Source organism: Amborella trichopoda, chromosome 5 (genome assembly GCF_054954075.1).
Source record: "Amborella trichopoda isolate Santa Cruz 75 chromosome 5, AtrichopodaSantaCruz75HAP2 v2.0, whole genome shotgun sequence".
Taxonomy (NCBI): domain Eukaryota; kingdom Viridiplantae; phylum Streptophyta; class Magnoliopsida; order Amborellales; family Amborellaceae; genus Amborella; species Amborella trichopoda.
In genome coordinates, this window is record NC_142340.1 from 40832583 (window position 1) to 40853235 (window position 20653).

General features: G+C 38.2%; 1 protein-coding gene across 38 annotated transcripts in view; it reads left to right on the plus strand.

Moving 5' to 3' along the window:
* Window positions 1–278: 278 nt before the first annotated feature.
* LOC18424979 (paramyosin-like protein) overlaps window positions 279–20653 on the plus strand; it is a 42941-nt gene continuing 22566 nt past the window's right edge. For 14 of the 38 annotated variants that reach the window (XR_016056297.1, XR_016056295.1, XR_016056296.1 and 11 more), the window contains exons 1-8: window positions 279–612; window positions 14352–14511; window positions 15521–15598; window positions 15682–15746; window positions 15888–15932; window positions 16354–16450; window positions 16761–16877; window positions 17183–17296. Coding sequence is in view for 35 of the 38 variants with exons in the window: in XM_020661836.2 (XP_020517495.1) it covers window positions 401–612; window positions 14352–14511; window positions 15521–15598; window positions 15682–15746; window positions 15888–15932; window positions 16354–16450; window positions 16761–16877; window positions 17183–17296 (888 nt within the window). In the remaining 3 variants the exon portion in view is untranslated. Of the gene's footprint in view, window positions 613–14317; window positions 14512–15520; window positions 15599–15681; window positions 15747–15859; window positions 15933–16353; window positions 16451–16755; window positions 16878–17182; window positions 17297–17570; window positions 17708–20653 lie in introns of those variants that run through there. The other 24 variants (XM_088867935.1, XM_088867919.1, XM_088867927.1 and 21 more) reach the window with 14 other exon arrangements.

Genomic DNA, 20653 nt, shown 5'->3' on the forward strand with positions numbered 1-20653 from the left:
AAAGGGTACAGGGGTTGTAAGATGGAAATGATGTAGACTTTTTGCTTACAAGTGATATTTTCAATTATTGAGTCTCATGAGATATAAAAGTTAAAAATAGATGATAAATAGATATTATATAATATATATTTATTGCCACTTACACGATGCACTATTTTACCACTCAACTTTTTTATTTTATTTTTATTTTTTAATTTTTTTACGTCTATGTCGATTAGAAGATTTTCAATTTTCAATTTTCAATTTTAAAAAAGAGTAGATGGCTTAGATGCATCTTCAGTCCACACTTTAAGGGTGTAGCCTTATATAAACTCTTTGATTAGGGGGAAGAGAGAGCTATTTGGTTAGGAGAGAGACAGAGAGGTAACTGAAGTTTTGGAGGGACAGAGAGGGAGGGGCAATGGAAACAGACGTAGAGAAATGCGTGGTCCTCGAGAAAATATTGGAGCTGTTGGTGTCAGCAGGTTATTACAGGGCGACGATTTGTACATTGTCCACATTCGACAAGCTCACTGGGGGCCTCGCATGGTGCATCTCTGCCGCCGCTCACGCTCACGCTCATCCCAATTTCTACATCCTCTATCACGACGAACAAACCCTAGGCGACAAGATGTACTCTCTCCTCTCTCTACTTCTAACTTTGCAAATTGAACTGGACACTACTCTTAGACAACAGTGTGAAACGCGTGGGTTGTTTAGAGATACTTTCAAATACATTTATTCTAACATTACAAATGGAAATGCAAATTACTCTTAATATATCCAACTGAAGGATTAAGTTTATTTGTAGATTCTTTTATAGAAAAAAGGAATCATTTGGAGATTTTTTTTTTTTTTTTGTCAATTCTCTCATACATTTCTGATGCTTGTTTTTTTTTCCTTTGTTTGTGTTGGGAGGTGATGCCAAATCACCACCGCACGTAGTATATTGGTGGGGGTATGAAGCTTTTTTAGTGGAGGCTCATAAAAGGTTTTTCTAGAGAGAGAAACATAGAGAAAAAGGGGGGGAGTTCTTTTCTCCACCTTGATGCAAAATCACGTCCTTGCTTTGCCAACCCTTCATTTCTTTCCTTTCTTGAAACTAGAGAGGTTAGACTCCATTATAATTTTTCTACTTAGATGGGCTTCATAAGCATATCCTCAAGGTTGTCTTCATTCTTAATCTTGGTCAATCGAACACTTTCATCTTCAACAACTTGCTGGACATAGTGATATTGAACCAATATGTGCCTTAACTTCCTATGGTGAATCGGGTTCTTTGCCAAATGGATAACACTCATATTTTCACAAAATTGTTCCATGGGCTTGCACATAATGCCCATCTCACCTATCAACCCTTGAAGCCACACGGCTTCTTTTGATGCCTCCGTTTCTGCCAAATACTCGGCTTCGATAGTTGACAATGCTACCGTGTCTTGGAGCCTTGACATCCAACTAACCGGTCCATTTGCAAACCAAAAAACAAATGCGGTAGTCGACCTACCTCTATCAAGATCATCGGCAAAATTTGCATCCACAAAACCTTGCATTTGCGTTGAGCCCTTGCGAAATATGATTGCATAACGAGTTGTACTTCTTAAGTATCGAATTACCCATTTTGTTGCTTCCCAATGGACCTTTTTGGGGTTTACCATAAACTGACTTAGAACACCAACCGCATGCGCGATGTCCGGTCTTGTACATCCCATGACAAATATCAAACGTCCAATCGCATTTGCATAAGGAACCTTAGCCATGCTTGTTCTTTCTTCTTCCATCTTCAGACTTTGCATTGAAGACAATTTGAAGTGAGGCGCTAAGGGTGTCTTCACCGGCTTTGTATCTTTCATGCCAAAATTTTCAAGTACCCTTTCTATGTAACCCTTTTGAGATAATGACAAAATTCCATTTTGTCTATCCCTTTTAATTTCAATCCCAAGGATTTGCCTTGCCGGCCCGAGATCTTTCATCTTAAATCTTTTGCTCAAATAAGTCTTGAGCTCATCAATTTCAATCCCAAGGATTTGCCCTATATCTTTCAAGCTTTCCATCAAGCCCCTTCTTTATCTTGAACACCCATTTACAACCAACGGCCTTTTTACCTTTTAGTAGCTCTACCAAATCCCAAGTCTTAGTTATTTGAAGGGTCAATATCTCCTCTTCCATAACCTTTTTCCAATGCTCAGTACCATTGCTATCAATGGCTTCATGGAATGCTATTAGCTCTTCATTTTCGGCTATCAAAGCATGCAAAGTATTTGAATCCACATAATCTTTGTGCAACCCGGGTCCCCGAATTTCTCTAGTAGAGTGCCTATATACAAAAAGCACAATTTCATCATGATAGCCATGTGGTTCTTCATCTTGACTTCCTTGTTCTTTACCATATTCTTCATCATGATCAATGGGTATATGCATCATGATCAATGGGTATATGCTCGTAAGGCATAATTGTACTTGGTGGAAGTGTTTCGGGGTTGCCTTGAAATTCTTGGCTCTGTTGTTGCACTTCTTAACCATTGTCCTTTATCGTCATCCCTTTTGCTAATACCTTGGATTCATCAAAATGCACATCACGACTAGTAATTATTTACCGTTATCCCTTCACATCCTTGCTATAACCCCCAAAGATGCACTTCTTTGACCTTGGATCCAATTTGTTCTTTTTGGCAACTTGGAATAAGTGCATAAGCATCACAACAAAAAATTTTCAAATCGGAGTAGTCACTCGGATTCCATACCATGCCTCATTAGGAGTTTTGCTTCCCAATGCTATGGAAGGTGATCAGTTGATAAGATAACAAGCCATTGATAGAGCTTCCGCCCATAATTCTTGTTCTAGGCAAGCATTGCTTAACATGTACCGTGCACGCTCCATCAAAGTGCGATTCATCCTCTCGGCCACATCATTTTGTTGAGGATTGTAGGCATTTGTCTAATGCTTAGTAATTCTTTCGGCCTTGTAAAATTTTTCACACTCCTTTGGTATAAACTCTTTACCATTATCTGTCCGAAGAACTTTGATGTGATGCCTGTAGATTTTTCAATTTCGGCTTTAAAATTTTTTAATGCGCAAAACACATCACTTTTGGACTTGAGAGTTTTGATCCATACCTTTCTTGAGAAGTCACAAACTAATGAAACAAAATATAATGCACCGCCATAAGATGTAGTTGGTGAAGGGCCCCTTACATCTGAGTGAATGTAATCAAATTTGCACTTGCTTACCTTGTTACTACATTCAGCTGTAGTAAAGAGGATTCGCTTGATTTGGACGCGGTGTGTAGTACCCTACTTGCCGATGAACTTCGAAAGAAGGCATCTTTGGGAAGTTGTAGAATCGAAGACAGAAGCTCTTGTGGCAAGAGGTCGATCGAATGAACGGGGTGATTCGTCGAAGAATCATTCAAGAAGTAATTCAAGATTTCGATCAAAATCTAGAGGGCCCAATAACAAGAATGTGTAGGCATTGTGGGAAGCCCGGTCATATAAGGAAGATTTGTTTTAAAAGAAATGGAGTGAATTCTTTCAAACCTCCAAACGCGGGAGGTGAAAAGCCAAGTGAATCCCAGAATGAAGCAAATCAAGTCGAAGAGTCTACATCCGAGTTCATTGAAGATGAAGTATTGATGGTGGCATATAATTCAATATTCTATCAAAATTGGATACTTGATAGTGGAGCCACCTATCACATGTAACCCCATAGATCATGGTTTGACTCATATGAGTCATGTGAAGGAGGATCGGTATCCATGGGAAATAATTCCACTAGCAAGGTGGTTGGAATGGGTTCGGTTCGCCTAAGGATGTTTGATGGTACTATTCGGGCAATTAAGAATGTTAGGCATGTGCCGGAACTAAAAAGGAGCTTGATTTCCTTCTCTTCTCTAGATTCGAAAGGATATAAGTTTACCGGTCAAGATGGAGTAATCAAAGTATCAAAAGGGTCTCTAATTGTGATGCAATGAGTCCTAGTTGGGAGCTTGTACAAGTTATTGGGAAGCGTAATAATAAATGATGAAGTGAATTCCATGGTCGAAGGCGAGGAAGTTCCATTTTGCCTATGGCATAGAAGATTGGGGCATATGAGTGATAAGGGTACGGAGGTCTTGATGAAGAAAAATTTTATTCCTACACTTCAATAGATGGATCCGAATTTTGTGAGCATTGTGTCTATGGGAAACAACATAGACAACCTTTCAAGGCCGGGAAGCATACAAGTAAGTGCAAACTTGATTACATTCACTCGGATGTATGAGGCCCTTCATCAACTACATCTTATGGCGGTACATTATATTTTGTTTCATTTGTTGATGACTTCTCAAGAAAGTATGAATCAAACCTCTCAAGTCCAAAAGTGATGTATTTTGTGCATTAAAGAATTTTAAAGCCGAAATTGAAAAATCTACGGGGCATCACATCAAAGTTCTTCGGACCGATAATGGTGGAGGGTTTGTATCAAAAGAGTTCGAAAATTTTGCAAGGTCAAAGGAATTACTAAGTATTACACAATTGCCTACAATCCTCAACAAAATGGTGTGGCCGAGAGAATGAATCGCACTTTGATGGAGCGTGCGAGGTGCTTGTTAGGTAATGCTAGCCTAAAACAAGAATTATGGGCGGAAGTCGTATCAATGGCTTGTTATCTTATCAACCGATCACATTTGATAGCATTGGGAAGTAAAAGTCCTAATCAGGTATGGTATGAAACTCTGAGTGACTACTTCGATTTGAAAATTTTTGGTTGTGATGCATATACACTTATTCCAAGTTACCAAAAGAACAAATTGGATCCTAGGTCAAAGAAGCGCATCTTTGTGGGTTATAGCAAATGTGTGAAGGGGTACCGGTCATGGGATCCAAGTACCCGAAAAATAACTATTAGTCATGATGTGCATTTTGATGAATCCAAGGTCTTGGCAAAATGGATGATGATAAAGGACAATGGCCAAGAAGTGTAATAAGAGAGCCAAGAATTTCAAGGCATCCCCAAAATACTTCCATCAAGTACAATTATGCCTTATGAGAATATACCCATTGGTTATAGTGAAGAGCATGAAGGATTAGGAAGTCAAGGTGGAGAACCACATGGCTATCATGATGAAGTTGTGCCTTTGGCACAAAGGCGCTCTACTAGAGAAACTCGTGCATCCAGGCGGCACAAAGATTTTGTGGATTCAAATACTTTGCATGCTTTGATAGATGAAAATGAAGAGCCAACATCATTCCATGAAGCCATTGATAGCAATGGTACCGAGCATTGGAAAATAGCTATGGAAGATGAGATATTAGTCCTTTAAAGAAACAAAACTTGGGATTGGGTAGAGCTAACAAAAGGTAGAAAGGCCGTTGGTTGTAAATGAGTGTTCAAGATAAAGAAGGGGCTTGATGGCAAGCTTGAAAGATATAGGGCGAGATTGGTGGCAAAAGGTTTTTTGCAAAAGGAAGGGATTGACTTTGATGAAATTTTAGTATCGGTAGTCAAGTTGGTCTCAATTCGCTTGGTGTTTGGGTTAGTTGCTATGCATGATTTAGAGCTTGAGCAAATGGATGTGAAGACAACTCTTTTGCATGGAGAACTTGAAGAGGAAGTGTACATGCAACAACCGGAAGGCTTCATAGAGAAAGGCAAAGAAGGACTTGTATGTAAATTAAAAAAGTCCTTGTATGGGCTCAAGCAAGCATCAAGACATTGGTATAGAATATTTGATATGTTCATGTTGAGCCTTGGGTACACAAGAAGTAAGTATGACCATTGCATCTATTTAAAGTTCTTTGATGATGGTACATTCTTGATTTTAGTCTTATATGCGGATGACATGCTTTTGGTGTGCAAAGATAAGGCAAAAATTGATGAGCTCATGACTTCTTTGATCAAAAGATTTGAGATGAAGGATCTTGAGCCAACAAAGCAAATCCTTGGGATTGAAATTGAAAGGGATAGACAAAATGGAATTTTGTCAAAAGGGTTACATACAAAGGGTGCTTGAAAAATTTGGCATGAAAGATGCAAAGCTGGACAAGACACCCCTAGTGCCTCACTTCAAATTGTCTTCAATGCAAAGTCTGAAGACGGAAGAAGAAAGAAGAAGCATGGCTAAGGTTCCTTATGCAAATGCGATTGGAATTTTAATGTTTGCCATGGTATGTACATGACCGGATATCGCGCATGCGGTTGGAGTTCTAGGTCAGTTTATGGCAAACACCGGAAAAGTTCATTGGGAAGCAACAAAATGGGTGCTTCGGTACTTAAGAGGTACAAGTAGTTATGCATTCACATTTGGTAAGGGCTCAATCCCAATACAAGGTTTTGTGGATGCAAATTTTGTCGGTGATCTTTATAGAGGGAGGTCGACTACAGCATTTGTTTTTTGATTTGCAAATGGACCGATTAGTTGGATGTCAAGGCTCCAACATACAGTAGCATTGTCAAGTACAGAATCCGAGTACATGGTGGTAACGGAGGCATCAAAAGAAGTTGTGTAGCTTCAAGGGTTGATAGGTGAGATGGGCATTATGTGCAAGCCCATGGAACTATATTTTGTGACAATATGAGTGTTATCCATTTGGCCAAGAACCCGGTTCACTACAGGAGGTCGAGGCACATATTTGTTCAATATCACTTTATCCGACAAGTTATTGAAGATGGAAGAGTTCGATTGGTCAAGATCAAGACCGATGACAACCTTGCGGTTATGCTGACAGAGACCATCCAAGTAGAGCAGCTAGAATGGAGCCTAACTTCTCGAGGTTTCAAGAAAGAAAAGAAGTGGTGGATTGGGAAGACAAGGGTGTGATTTTGCATCAAGGTGGAGATTGTTGGGAGGTGATGCCAAATCACCACCCTATGTGGTATTTCTCACTATGGTGAGGGGTATTTTTGTTACTAAAAGGAAGCTGTTTTAGTGGAGGCTCGTAAAAGGTTTTTCTAGATAGAGAAACGTAGAGGAAAAGGGGGTGAACTCTTTTGTTGAGAAAAGGGAGCTTGTAGAGAAGATTGGGGGCTGGAAATTGGAGGTTTTGCAACAAAACCCTAGCACCACCATTTGGGGCTGATCTTGGGCCATTTTGTCGGCATTTCTTCACGGCATCGGTGAATCCAAGAAATGAGTCGTTTGTAGGTGGTTTGTGGTTGGAAGTTTTTGTTTGAGCATTCCTTGAGATTGTATGAGGTAACTCTATATAACCCCAATCTTGTAAGTTTTTCTCTTGATGGTGAATACGCCTTTGCCATGTTGCCCGTGGACGTAGCCCATTTTGGGTGAACCACATATATGTGCGTGTCCCTCTCTATTTTCATTTGAGTTGTGCTTTGAAGATTTCCCATATTGCTTGTTTCATTGTTGTTATATTTTTCCCAATTATATTTCACTGTTATTGCATCTTGGGCATATTATTTGAGTGTTGAAATCATTGTGGTGGAGTGCTCACCACATCTAGTGGGATTTGAGATATCCCGATTTGCTCAAAAGGGGTGATTGGGTTATCTCGATTTACAACTGTTTGGTATCATGAACCATTCAATTAGTTTTATGATTCTTTTAGGTATTCCCTAAACATATTTTCTGCTCTGTCAAAGAATAAATACAACCCATGTAAATTTTCTTAGTCAACCAATTGCACAAAAACTCAAGAAAATAGAGGAAAATGCGAATATCAATCTGATAATAAGAAAATAAGAAATGCCCATTGATTAGTTCAATCGGTTTGAACAACCTTAACATCAAGGTTTCAAAAAATGCTAGGTGGCCCTAGGTGGTTGTCCTGGCGCTCAGCGCCCAAGCGGGCGCTTACAACCTTAGGCACCCTATAGTACACATTCTCTAAATATATACATATATGTGCTGTTGTCCAAACGCGTATGCATATATTTATGTCAATTTTGTAATTATTACATTTGAAAATATTGTATCATATTTTTTTATATACAAACATATATCATATCACATGTTGAGAATAAACTTGTTCAAAATTTCAAAATTTGAACCATACAAAATTTAAAAAAAATTAAAAGTCTAATAGACTATGTATTAGTAATAGTCTCAACTCTCTATATTCCATCTTTGATATTTGTGGCCTCAATCTAGCTACTAATCACCTCAAAAGTCTTCTAATACCTCCAATAGTACCCTAAAAATAATTCCAATGAGAAAAGAAAAGTTTGGGAAGCTTCTTCATAGGTATAGCTAAGAGATTGAGAGAACATTGGGGGTTGAAAATAACCCCTATATTTAAACTTTTTTCGGGGTCAAAATTACCCCTTTTGCCCTTTTGAGTATCTCTAAAAATTGAAGAAAAGACCCACGTCCTTGGGTGCCTGCCCAGGTACATCCTCCTAGGCCTAGGTCTAGGTGTGTGGTTCAAAGGTGTCTTGGGCACCTAGGCATTGGGCAGACCATTTTTTGAAACCTTGATTTACATCTATGATCTGACTGGTTATGTGGATCCAGTGGTTGATCGTACTATACAATAGGCCAATTCAGGTCCAAACTCATTGAAGAGCTTGTCCAGTCTAGCTTTGGAAAATTTTGATTTAAGATCAGAAAGACAGGTTACCTAGTTGTAACTATGAATGCTACTTCTGGGATTGATAGTTCTGAACTTCTTTGGATGTTTACGTTACATGGATTTAGTGATGGTGACTATTTGAAGTTTTGTATAGTTTGGAAAAAAATGAATTTATATTCACTTTTCTGTAATTTTCAATGTTCTAAAACTCAGCTCGGGCAGGCTGGACTTGGCCGAGTCTTGCACAACACCAAAATAGGCCCAAAACTTCAAAAGAAAATTGTAAAAGGTTATTTAAAAGTAATTAGATATGAGTAAAAACAAAAATACGTAATGGAATTCCATCAATATCTTTGGGTCCTGATGGTTACCCGGTGGCGCTATTCTATATCTTTTGGGATGCCTTTCGCTCTTATACCTGGCTTTCTTCTTGGAGTGCCATCAAGGAGGGGCCATTCAGAGGGCTATGAATGCCACCTTCATCGCTTTGGTCCCTAAAGTTAAAGGGGCAAAGGACCTGAAAGAATTCAGGCCCCTTTGTCTACTCAATAGCTCTTATAAGATTCTTGTGAGGGTCCCATCCTCTCACTTGAAAGCGCCATTAATTTGGGTCATCTCTTTGACTCAAGGAACTTTGTCAAGGATCGGTAGATCCTCTATGGCACAGTAGTAACCACGAATGTAAACATTCCAGACACATCTCTAGGATCCTTGGTGGTCATTAAGCTCGATTAGAAGAAGGCTTGTGACCATGTCGACTGGCCAATCCTAGATGAGAACCATTTAAATATGGGTTTTGATGAGAAATGGAGAACTTGGATTGGTGCTTGCATCTCAAATCCGTCCCTCTCCATCCTCATTAATGGCTCCCCTAAAGGTGTCTTCCTTTCCTCTAGGGGCCTTCATAAAGGTGACCCTCTCCTTTTTCTCCATGATAGTGGCTGAAATCTTTAGTAGGTCTACATAGAGAATGTACCAATAGTGGTTACCAAGTGACTACTATCGGTTATCAAGGCCAGGTTATTTCTCATCTTCACATGTAGATGACACCTCGGTCTTTTGTGATGCTACCCCTTAGCAGGTGGGCCACCTTTTCCTCTTCCTCAAATGCTTTGAGCTAGCACCGGCTTCAAGCATAACATGGTGAAATCTAAAATGATGGGTGTTGCTTTTGAGGCAAGGGTGGTTCATGACCTGGCCGACCGACCAACTCGGACGTGGAGTGGACCAGCTATTGTCGACCTACCTTGGTTTACTTCTTTGTCATTAGTAAACTGAAGAAGCATCTTTGTGATTCCTTCATCGAGAAATTTGATCATAAACTTGCTGCCTCGGCTTGGCTCCCTTGAGGTGTTGAGAACGGCTGGTACTCTGGGGCATGGCGAAGTATAATAGCGAGCTACAACCTCTTTCGGGATAACATTTGCTTTAGGGCAGGGTAAGGCAATAGAGTCAGGGTTTGAACTGATTTGTGGATCGGGAACTCCACCCTTCAAGAGAGCACAATTTATTCCTTATTGCCTATGACCCTCAAGCAGTAGTTGCGGATTAGTTCGAATTGCCGGACTCCTCGAATGTTTGGTCCTAGATCTTGAATTCATTTCCCTTTCCTCTCTACTACATTCCACCTCATAGTTACCAGGATTGGGAGTGAGAACATATCTTAGATTTGGCGACTGGACCTCGGGATTGAGAGATGCACGGAAATCCATGGGACAGGGATCAAGATCCATGCACTATGAGTTCAAGGATTTGCGATCCCAATAAGCTGGGAGTACGATCCAAATTTATATAGGATCAAATGGTAAAGTATATGGAATCAAGGTTTGTCCAGCTTAGAGTTGACGCTCCCAAAGAGAACTTAACTAGAGTACTCTAGCTCGGGAACGAAGTCCGTTGAATATGATTAATGTTTCTCTTTTTTTTTGAATTTGAAAATTAAAGCATCATTGAATACAAAGAATTTCATTTTTAAAGTATTTTTTAAAATTTTGTTATCATTGGAGTGTGTTTCATAAGTGAGAAGTGAAACTGAAAATACAAAATGATGATTCAAATTTCAGTCCTCAGGCATGAAAGAAGTTATGGTATTTGATGAAAATACAGTGTCCTTGTTTTCCCTCGTTTGGGACCTTTCACTTACATGCGATTGGGCATGCAACTGGTCGTACGCTCTCTAGATTCAGAGGAAAACAAACGTCAAGCTGCAAAGGTCTCTGTAATGAGGGATATGGTCAACAAGAGGGCATTAGAGACAAAGATCAATTGTATAAAACGTATAGAGCTTCCAATAAGTGAAATGCAAAGCATTTAGTGTAGGATATGGAGAATCTTTAGTTTTGCAGTGGCTCTCCTTCACCTATAGATTTCATAACATAATATGGCAGCAGCTTGTATGTTATGGTGTTTATTTTCATGACTTACATGTTCAAAGTTCAGACTTCAAGCTTCAAACCCTGGTTGATGTTGTGGGAATTGGGAATGTTTTTCAACTGGGGCATCTCTATATCGAAAGTCAATTCAGATTTCGGATGTTTTTAAAAAATATGGTCTTTGAGAGAGAGAGAGATTATGGGCTACGGAGTTAGAGAGGGGAAGGGTGGGGTAGCCAGTGCATGAGACTCAAAATGTGCTGGTGATCTTCCGTACTAATGTACAAGAAACTTGATTCCATTTTGGTGGAGGTTTTATATCACTTACTCATGGACTCATGATTTGGATAAGAGGTATCTATATCCCATTAACCAGGGATCTAGATCCCCATTTTTGCAGACCAAGATCTCTAAATTCGTAGAACATCTAGAATCAAGATCCCTTGTCCTGAAATGCAGGACCGAGCTTCTGGAGCTGGAGTGACCACCTTCTTGGGTGATCCTGGTAACTATGAATCACCTTCCTCCCCACTTCTGGCCTGACCAACTGATTCGGAAGCCTGTTGCTTTGGGGATATTCTCGGTTTCCTCTTTTTATGGAAGATTGCAGCTGCCTCCAGCCTTCCCCACTCGCGACCTCTCTCTCATCTCCTGTGCTTGGGTCTCATCCTTCCCTCCGAATTCAATTCTTCAGCTGGATTGCCCTGTCCGAGAGAGCCCTCACAGTTGATCAACTCCGTATGAGGGGTTTGCCGATCCCAAACAGATGAATTATGTGCAAAGAAGCGGAAGAAACCAATCTACATTGTGATGTCATTTGGGGTTTGTGGGGATTCTTGTTAGAGAAATTCAACTGGAATTGGGTGAACCCAAATCAGTCTCACATCTATTCCTTTCCTATGAACCTCCACATTATTTGAGGTCGGGCATCTTCCATTTGGTGTGTAGTTGTGACTGCAACCTTGTAGGTGGTATGGACCAAGAGGAACAACATGATCTTCAATGGAAAGGAGGCTATACCTTATGCTCTCAAAGGTCTCAATAAAACAATTGCGATTTTTTGGGCTAAGAACAATAAAATGTTTAGCCATTACCGCAACTCAGATTTCTTTCAAGATTGGTAGGTTTTGCTCAACTTTAGGCCACTGCAGATCTTTCACTTCTCTTCGTGGAGACCACCAGAACAGGCCAAACTAAGTAAATTTTGGTGACTACTCACATGGTAACCCGAGTCCTGTTGGCATCAGGGTATTTTTGGAGACCATGAGGGCAAAATTCTGCTATTGTTTTCAGGGCAAATTCACGTCGGCTCTTCCACAGCTGGGACTAGTGCTCTTCTTGTGGGCCTAGGAAGGTTTAACCAATTTTGGGGCCCATTTTGTTAATTGAGGAGGGCTCCAAAAATGTCATCTCGTGGGCGTCAGATGCTTTTCCTTGTCTGTGGAGATTGGAGCACTTTTTTGATAAAATACTTGAAATTTGCAGGCCTATGTGGTATAGTGGCCGATGCAAATTTGGCAGCATATGGCCTCACAAAGGAAAGATCTCTCAAGAATTGCGGCTGGGACTTTATTTTAGCGCCTTTTTGAGCAATGGGTCCGCAAACCTCTCTTCTTCCCTTCCCTAGAATGGCGCTCAATATTTTTTGGACAAATTATAGATTTCTAATCTTGCTTTATACGGAGCACTCATCTTGTGGGCTGCCATACCACCTTTTTATACTAAATTTTGTCTTTTTAACACTAAACATTGAATTATCTCAAAAAAGTAATCACTAACAGTGGATAAAAGAAGAAAGAATATATATAAAAGATGGGTTATTGAAAAAATTGATTTGTACCGTGAAATGTTTCAAAAAAATAAGAAACGAAAAACAGAAAATTAAAGCATATAACAATATAAAAAATCATCATAAAAAATCCAAAAATCATAAAGGTGCATAAATCATATGTGAGTGTTTTTGTTAGCAAAATTTGTGATTTTTAAGGGATATAAAAAATCAAAAAATTGTATAGGAGCATAAATCATATGTTAGTGTTTTTGGTAGCAAAATTTGTGATTTTTGGGCACATAAATTCCCCTCAGCAGGTTGCTGAGGCCGGTTACTCAAGACTTTCTGAACATTGATAATTTTACTTCAATCGATTGGAAAAATTTGTCGCCCACTAATTTATGAAGAAAAGAAACTGATCCCTTATGAGGTACCTCATTGATCCACTGTCGATTGCGTGTTTCATATGAATATTTAATTTTCTCCGTAGGTGTAAAGTATAATTTGCAGCATTTCTTTTGAAACTAGTTATTTGTCTGGAAGATCCACAAAATTTACACTCTTTACTATGATACCGCATTTTTAGAATCTCGTTGATGATTTCATTGCAACAACTTCAGTTCGACCCCAGTATACATGTCATATTTCTAGAGTCACATTTGAGACATTTTAGGTATTTGCTTTCTTATGATGAATTGGCATGTTTTATATTCATGTTAGAGATTGGTCAATCACGTAATCCAGGTCAACTGTCCAAAATAAATGAGAAGGGATTTAGTTGTTGTCGACAATGATAAGCATCACCATATTTGCATGTCCATTTTCTGGCTTGTCAACAATGATAAGCATCACCATATTTGCATGTCCATTTTCTGGGTCATTTATGTTATCAGCGGTTGTCTTAAGTTACCTTTTTTATGAAGGAAAAGTTTGTATAAGGCTAGGGCACTCGACAATCAAATTAAGGCGCACCTCAAAAATACACTAGAAGAGGTTGTTTCGATATTGAAAAACCCTCAATTCGATCATCTCGACTTCAAGATGTATGGACATGAGAAAAACTAGAATTTAAGCCTCGGAAATAGTGCATCTTCTAATGTATTATCTTGACCGTTAATGTTCAAGTGTTCATATATATGCGCGATCTACACTATTATTGAATCTTTAATTTTTATAATTAGAGATGAAAATTTAGGCTATCACAAAGATTTCTGAAACTGAAACAGCATGTTTCGGCAGTATCTGAAGGTGTGTCTTACTTCGGCCTTATACCAACCACACCCTGCTATAAATGACAACATAAATATTGATTTTCAGTTTCCTACGATTTGGCCTATCATATGTGGAATGCCCTTACTAATTCTATCTTTCCTTATCTCTTTTGGTTGCGATCTTTTGGTTGTAAATTGTTGAAATAAAATATAAAAATATAGTCCTTTTTCTAGGATTAATACTTCTATTGATCTTCAATGATTTCATGTTATTGTGAATACCTTCTGTGTTAAGTTAAACTGAGAGTTATGTGCAAGTTATGGTCTATTGTTTGGGAAGGCATCTTCCAATGATAATGTATGTGCTCTGAGTTATCAATTCAATTTACACATTTGGAACTATGAATAACGGGTTGTCTTTGGTTGCGTTGTGCTGTACACTAATATTTCTTGTTCTTAATTGGTAATGCTGTTAGGTAGTGTTTTGATTTGATGGCATTTGAAATACAGTAAGGTTGGTGAGGCCATTGAAGCAGCATTACGATCTATGGAATGCCCATTTCCTCTCCATGCTCATCAGCTTCAAGGCCTAGATTATGATGGAGTCTATCCCGTAATCCAATGGATCGTAAGTCGTGTTTTGACTATGCGAGAAGAGTTGGGGGCTGAGGTGAGACTGTGCATCAGATATGATTGCTTATGATTGTTATACCCATATAGATTGTATATTGGACATTTGTGATTTATAATGCAATATAAATTGTACACTTTGGTCACTTGAGAAATAAAGTGTATCAGTTGATTTGATCATTCATGCATAGCCAACTAATGAGAGAGGACTGCCTTCTTTGTTTGAAACAATTGTTTTCTTGTCATCTCTCGATAATACTTCTGTTGGTTTCGTTGTACGTGTCTCATTGGTGAATTCTTTATGAATTATGATGGGCCAAAACATGTAAATGATGTACCACATATATCATAGAGGTCAGACAATGAATCATAATTTGTAGTACCGTTTTTTAAACATCGCTTTAATCTTTTTAACTATTTAAGAGGCATCAAACTCAGGTTTTGAGCAAATCCCCTAAAGATTAGAGGCATGTTTGGTATGTCTGAAATCTCTCTCTAGGACAGAGATTTCCATTGACCAAGCCAATTCCTATGTTTGGTTTGTGGAAATTTCTCTCTGAGAAATCTCCATGGTGCCTGTCGCTATACAAAATCTGGGAAATCTCCGTGGTTTGGTGGGGAAGCATCTTCATGCCCAAGAAGGTATGAAGCCAGTTTCTTGGAAATCTTTCTCGTGGAGATGGATCTCCAATGAATGAAATGACCCCTAAGTTTGCCATTATAATCTACCTCTAGCATCCCCACGCATCCCATGAAAAGATTAATTCTTGACTGATTATAGTTGTCCAGTTTTATCAGTGTTGGATTCTTTTTGTTCTAAGATAACCATTTTTCTTAATGCCCTGATTCCTCTGCATTCTGCAGATTTATCCTTTTGATGTATTTATTTGATTGTCTTCTGGAGAGACAGATCCTTGGCCATGCTTGGTGGCATTTTTTAACTAAACACTGGTGTGGTTGTATTGTATTGTATTATAAATGTTGTATTGTCTATTTTAAAACAGTGCCTGGAACCAGTTCTTAGTTTCTTACAATTTTTGTTGTATCAGCTAAGGCGCTATTCACACCTACAGTTTCAAAACCACTTTGAGTTGCTTGAAGACCCTTCCAGTAATCCAGAAAGAAATGTATGTTCTCAATAACACTGTCAAATGTGGAACATGTGGTGTAGATTTCAAATTCATGATGCTTTCTATCTCTCTTGTTTCAGGATGTTTCTCCAGGGGTTAATGGATCCAGTTTTCATCAATTATTGCATCGAATGGCTCAGAAAAGGTAATGTTTGTCACCATCTAAATAATAATAATAATAATAATAGAGTTCATGACTCTATTTGCTATCCTTTCTTTCATTACTCATGAGCTTTCTAATTTTTTTACCTGTGATAGAAGCTAACTGATTGATACACATCTTCAGCGAAACATGCCCTGCTTCGGCAGAAAATGGTTCAGGAGTTCAAAGGTGATCAGTTTACCTTCCTGAATGCTATGTATTTCTACAGGGTAGCCATCGACTTTCAAGTTGGATATCTATCAACTATTGAAGACAGAAACCACTTTTATTTTAAATAAGACGATTATATCATTATCAATAAGCATTTGATGATATCATAGGAGTCTATTATATTATCACAGAGTATCTGTAGCTTTGTTTTGCATCAAGGGCCTCAAGTTCTTCAAGAATTTGTTTTTGTTCATTACTGTTTTTACTTTCAATAAGAATTTTGAATAAGAACTGCTTGGGAATCACCTAAGAATTGTGTTTGGGAATGGAAGTATCACCTCTGGAGAAGCATACTTGCTTCTAAGAGATAATATCTGGTTTCTCGCTGTTGTTTATAGTTTTCTTGCATTTTGATGTGTATAGAAATGTTTATTTCCAGAGCACCAACAGAAATTTTGCATTTGGGCAATAAACAAAGTTCATTAATGAACAGTGGCATTATTGACGGAGAATATAATGAAGATCCGCAGCATCAGGTAATTCTCCCCTTGTCACTTATGATTTTGCATGGGTGCATTATAGCTGTGTTCTGCTTCAGACAAATTACACACTCGTGCACATATGACACACATACACATCTATTCATTACTAAACTTATTTTTGATAATTGGCCAAGCCATTGGAGTATGATTCATGTAGGGATGCACCTGCAATGTATTGTGTATAGCGACAAGTGCATCTTTCCATGGTCATGCATCTGCAGTGCAAGGAATGTTCTGTAAAATAAGCCCTTGAAAATCTCATGTTTTAACTTTTTTTCCCATATCTTATGTGACAAAAGTTTAGGTTGCAGTCCTTATGTACAAAATTGAGGAGGAGAATTTTAATGTGCATCAACTTCAGGAGTTGCTAGTTGATACAGAAAAGTCCATAGAAGTGTTACATGGCAGCCTGAGTGAGCAGGTACGCTTTGGACCTATGTGTGCCCGATGTTGTACTTCTTGTATTTACAGATTGAAGCCAATTAAAACCAAATACCCAATGCTACCCTTACCCAACAATTCCTCCCCCCAGGAAAAGTAGAATGGAGGAAAGGAAACCCCTATATAATTTTCAACTTCTAGATGAAGGTCACTCTGAAAACGGGCTTGGTTCTGTTATTTTTCTTAGATTTTGTTTATGAGTTCCATTCTTATTTTCTTCATTTGTCGTCTTCTCAGATTCATATTTGTGTATTCTCACGTCACCTCTGCTTTTCCACATTACAGGATCATAGGAAAACTAGTGTCCTCAATGAGATACAACTTCTGACCCAAAAAATTGATCAAGCAGGTGCTATATCATTGTTCCAGAGGCTAATGTCGCATTTGGAGCAGCTGAAGGTATATTGCTTTAGGCCTATTTGAGATGGTACTCTCATATGTTTTGTGATTTTATTTAGATTCATAGAAGATATAGTGATATACTAAAATATGTTTACCATTAAAACAATATCTTCAATTGGAGATTCAGTATGTTAGATATTAAATCAGGACTTGTTGGACGGCAATTATGAGATTGTAGTTGTGGCTAGTAGGATTGTGAATTCAATTCATAAGAGTTAATACCTTTTTTCATAATTAAGAGAGAATTGCATATTAACCTATTGGTTATTAGTTAATGATTACATAGGAATGCTGACCATTAACTGTGTGTGCTAATGCACATTTATGTGACAATGAGGGCTCATGGAGGGGGAGATTTTAAAGTATGTCAGACAATAATTATTATCTACTGCGGGCAGCTTTCTCCAAAGAATGGTATGCTCTTTTCTCCCTGTGCCTGTGTCAACCACCGTTATCTGTACCTATATAGAAGAACTTGTTTTATGGTTGTAGATGCCTTTCAACTAGGTTAATAGTCTTGTCCGGCAAGAGTGATTCTGTGAGTACAGGACAGAGTTCTCTATAATCCATGATTCTTATTGCTAGCAAATGTTGCACTTTGTATTTATTACAGAGCTAAATGGATGAAAGTTCATGATTTCCTTTTCCCCCTCAATCAGGTATTTGGGTTATAACAGTGTTAAAGAATTCAACCGCCTAGCCTCCTAGGTGGCCAAGCTTTAAAAACCCCTAAGCCTGCCCCTAGGCAGGCACCTCGGTGGTGTAGCCTCTAGGCGCCTGCCTAGGTGGCATCTTTCTCACCTAGGTGGGCACCTTTCTCACTTAGGTGGGCACCTTTCTCGCCAAGGTGCCTTGGCCCTCTTCTTTTGTACATTTATCAGTTGTAATCATTATCATTTTTCTCCTTTCACTATTTCTCATTTTTGGCTTTTATCACCCCCACTTCACTTTACCACATGGAACACTTACATATTGCCATCTAATCTACTTATTAATCAATGCTTCACTTTTCTCTTTGGCATTTGGACCCCCACTCACTTCTCCACATGGAACATTGCCTTGCCACATATTCCACTTATAAATCAATGCTCTTCCTCTTTCTATCGCTCTGTCTCTCTCTCCTGTAAATAGGTACGAAGGCATGTAAAACAAAGGGAAAAAGAAGACAAACAAGAAGAGGACAAATAAAATTAGAGAAATAAACTATAATATTTACATAATAGGAACAATGAAGAAGGAGAAAACTCCAATTATTTGTCACTTCAGCAGGATGCATGCGTTTATTTCTTCTTATCCAGTTCCTATTACTGCTACACGTGTGTTAAATCTCCCCTTGTGATGGCGATAAAAACTCAATTTTGCTTTTTATTATGTTGTTATTTATAAAGGATAACCATTCTACATGTCTGATAATCTCTCTCTCTCTCTCTATATATATACATATATATATATATATAATTAATAGACAATTTTGGGAGGACATAGATGGAATAGTCCAAAACATACTAAATGGAGAGAGGACCTTTTTAGGAGGGGACCTAAATGGTCATGTAGGGGACTTTTGAAAGTAATTTCCAAAACCTTTATAGGCGATTTTTTGTCTGGATAAGGACGTTGCGAGCTTCTGGTGTGTCTTTAGGGGCTTGCCGAGTCTGACTCTTTTTTCTATTAGTGTAATCTGTCAGAAAATAAAAGTAAATATTTCGTTGTTTTGGTTACGCTAAAGCTTTTAATAGGGCGAAATTGTTCCCTTAACGTTATAAATCCCCCTTCTAGATTCAACCCAAAAAAACAAAAACACTTCACAAAAACTCATATATCCAAGATCTGCATTTTTCTTTTCTTTTCTTTGGTGTGTATGCGTGTGGAAAAACCCATTTTCGATCTTCAAATTGGTTGAACTGAAAAGCAATCCATTTCGAAGTTTTAGGATGAATGCTTTGGGAACAATTTGGGCAGCTCTTCAGGGTTTTGAAACTTGGAATTTTTAGGGCCAGATTTACACCATTGAATGCCAATTAGATTGTTCGTGGTCTACTTTTTGCAATCTATGCATCATTGGAATTTGTTTTCTTTACAATTTTTTATATTTGATTATTTTGAAAAACATCTAGAAATAATGAAAAAGCACAATTAGAATGATTTTAGTGCAATTCATATGTAACTATAACTTTTTTTGCCCTACTTGATTTTCCGTATTTTACCTATTTTTCAAGAATTTTCCTAGTTTTCATTATGTTTGTATTTGATTCTTTTTTTTTCTTTCTATATCTTGCACGTTTTTCTTCATTGTGTTAAGGTTTACTGACCCATTTGCATCTTTTGGTCATGGAAGTACAAAACTTTCACAAAAAATCTACAAAATTAATAATGTTACTTACAGCATATACGATTATTACCTTTATTGCGATTGATTTTAATTGTTCTGGCCAATCTTTATGCATTTGTACTCTTTAATTATTAAATTACGAACTTTTCATAAAAAATCCACAAAATAAACAATATTACTTGCATAATATTGTTTAGGAATATTACCTTTGTAGTTGTTTGTAATTGCTTAGGAAGATTTTTTTTACAAAATATTTGTAAACGCTAATTACTTAGTTACAGTTACTAATACAAGAAAAAGGTGGCATATCCCCACATTTTTGTAATTACTAATTTGTATTACTTTGTTTTTTGATAATTGGTAGTTTCCATGGTAGTTTATGCTACCTATGTCGGCTCTTAGAACATTGGTTACAAGATTTGACTTTAAATGGACTGGTTGCTGTAGTTTTAGAAGATGTCTTTTCTTCTTTTTTTTTTTATTTTTGGGAGGGGAGAAGTTCTAGCATGGCAATTCGAAGTAAGGCTAAATCCTGCCAAAAAAAAAAAAAAGATTTGTGTGAAGTTTGTATTTTATGGGAAAGATATTAGAGGCAATATCAACTATCTTAAGTATTTCCTACCGAAGGCAAGGATGTTGTCTTAAGTATTACCTGGCAAAGACAATGGTGGACCACAACTTCTGGCCACCCTCTCCATTCACCTCACCACCTCCTCACATAGCGGCCGTGCCTCCAATGTACATCCCAGGTTCCTTCTTTACGTTCTCAGAAATCATGTATCCCCAGGCTCACAAGTTCTGCTATGTCTCCATTCTTTGTCCGCACCTCTGTCGTTCATCAATGCTCTAGGACTTAACTCGTGCAATGCCTTGGTCCATTTACCACCGGATTAGTTTCTACCATCACCAATTTCCACCTTTTCACTCCTGTGTTATTCCGTTGGATAATCCTTTCCCACCTCCTCCACTCAGCTTCCATCCCTCCCTTTTGCCACCCCCAACTTTATTTCCCTCAGCTTGGCCTC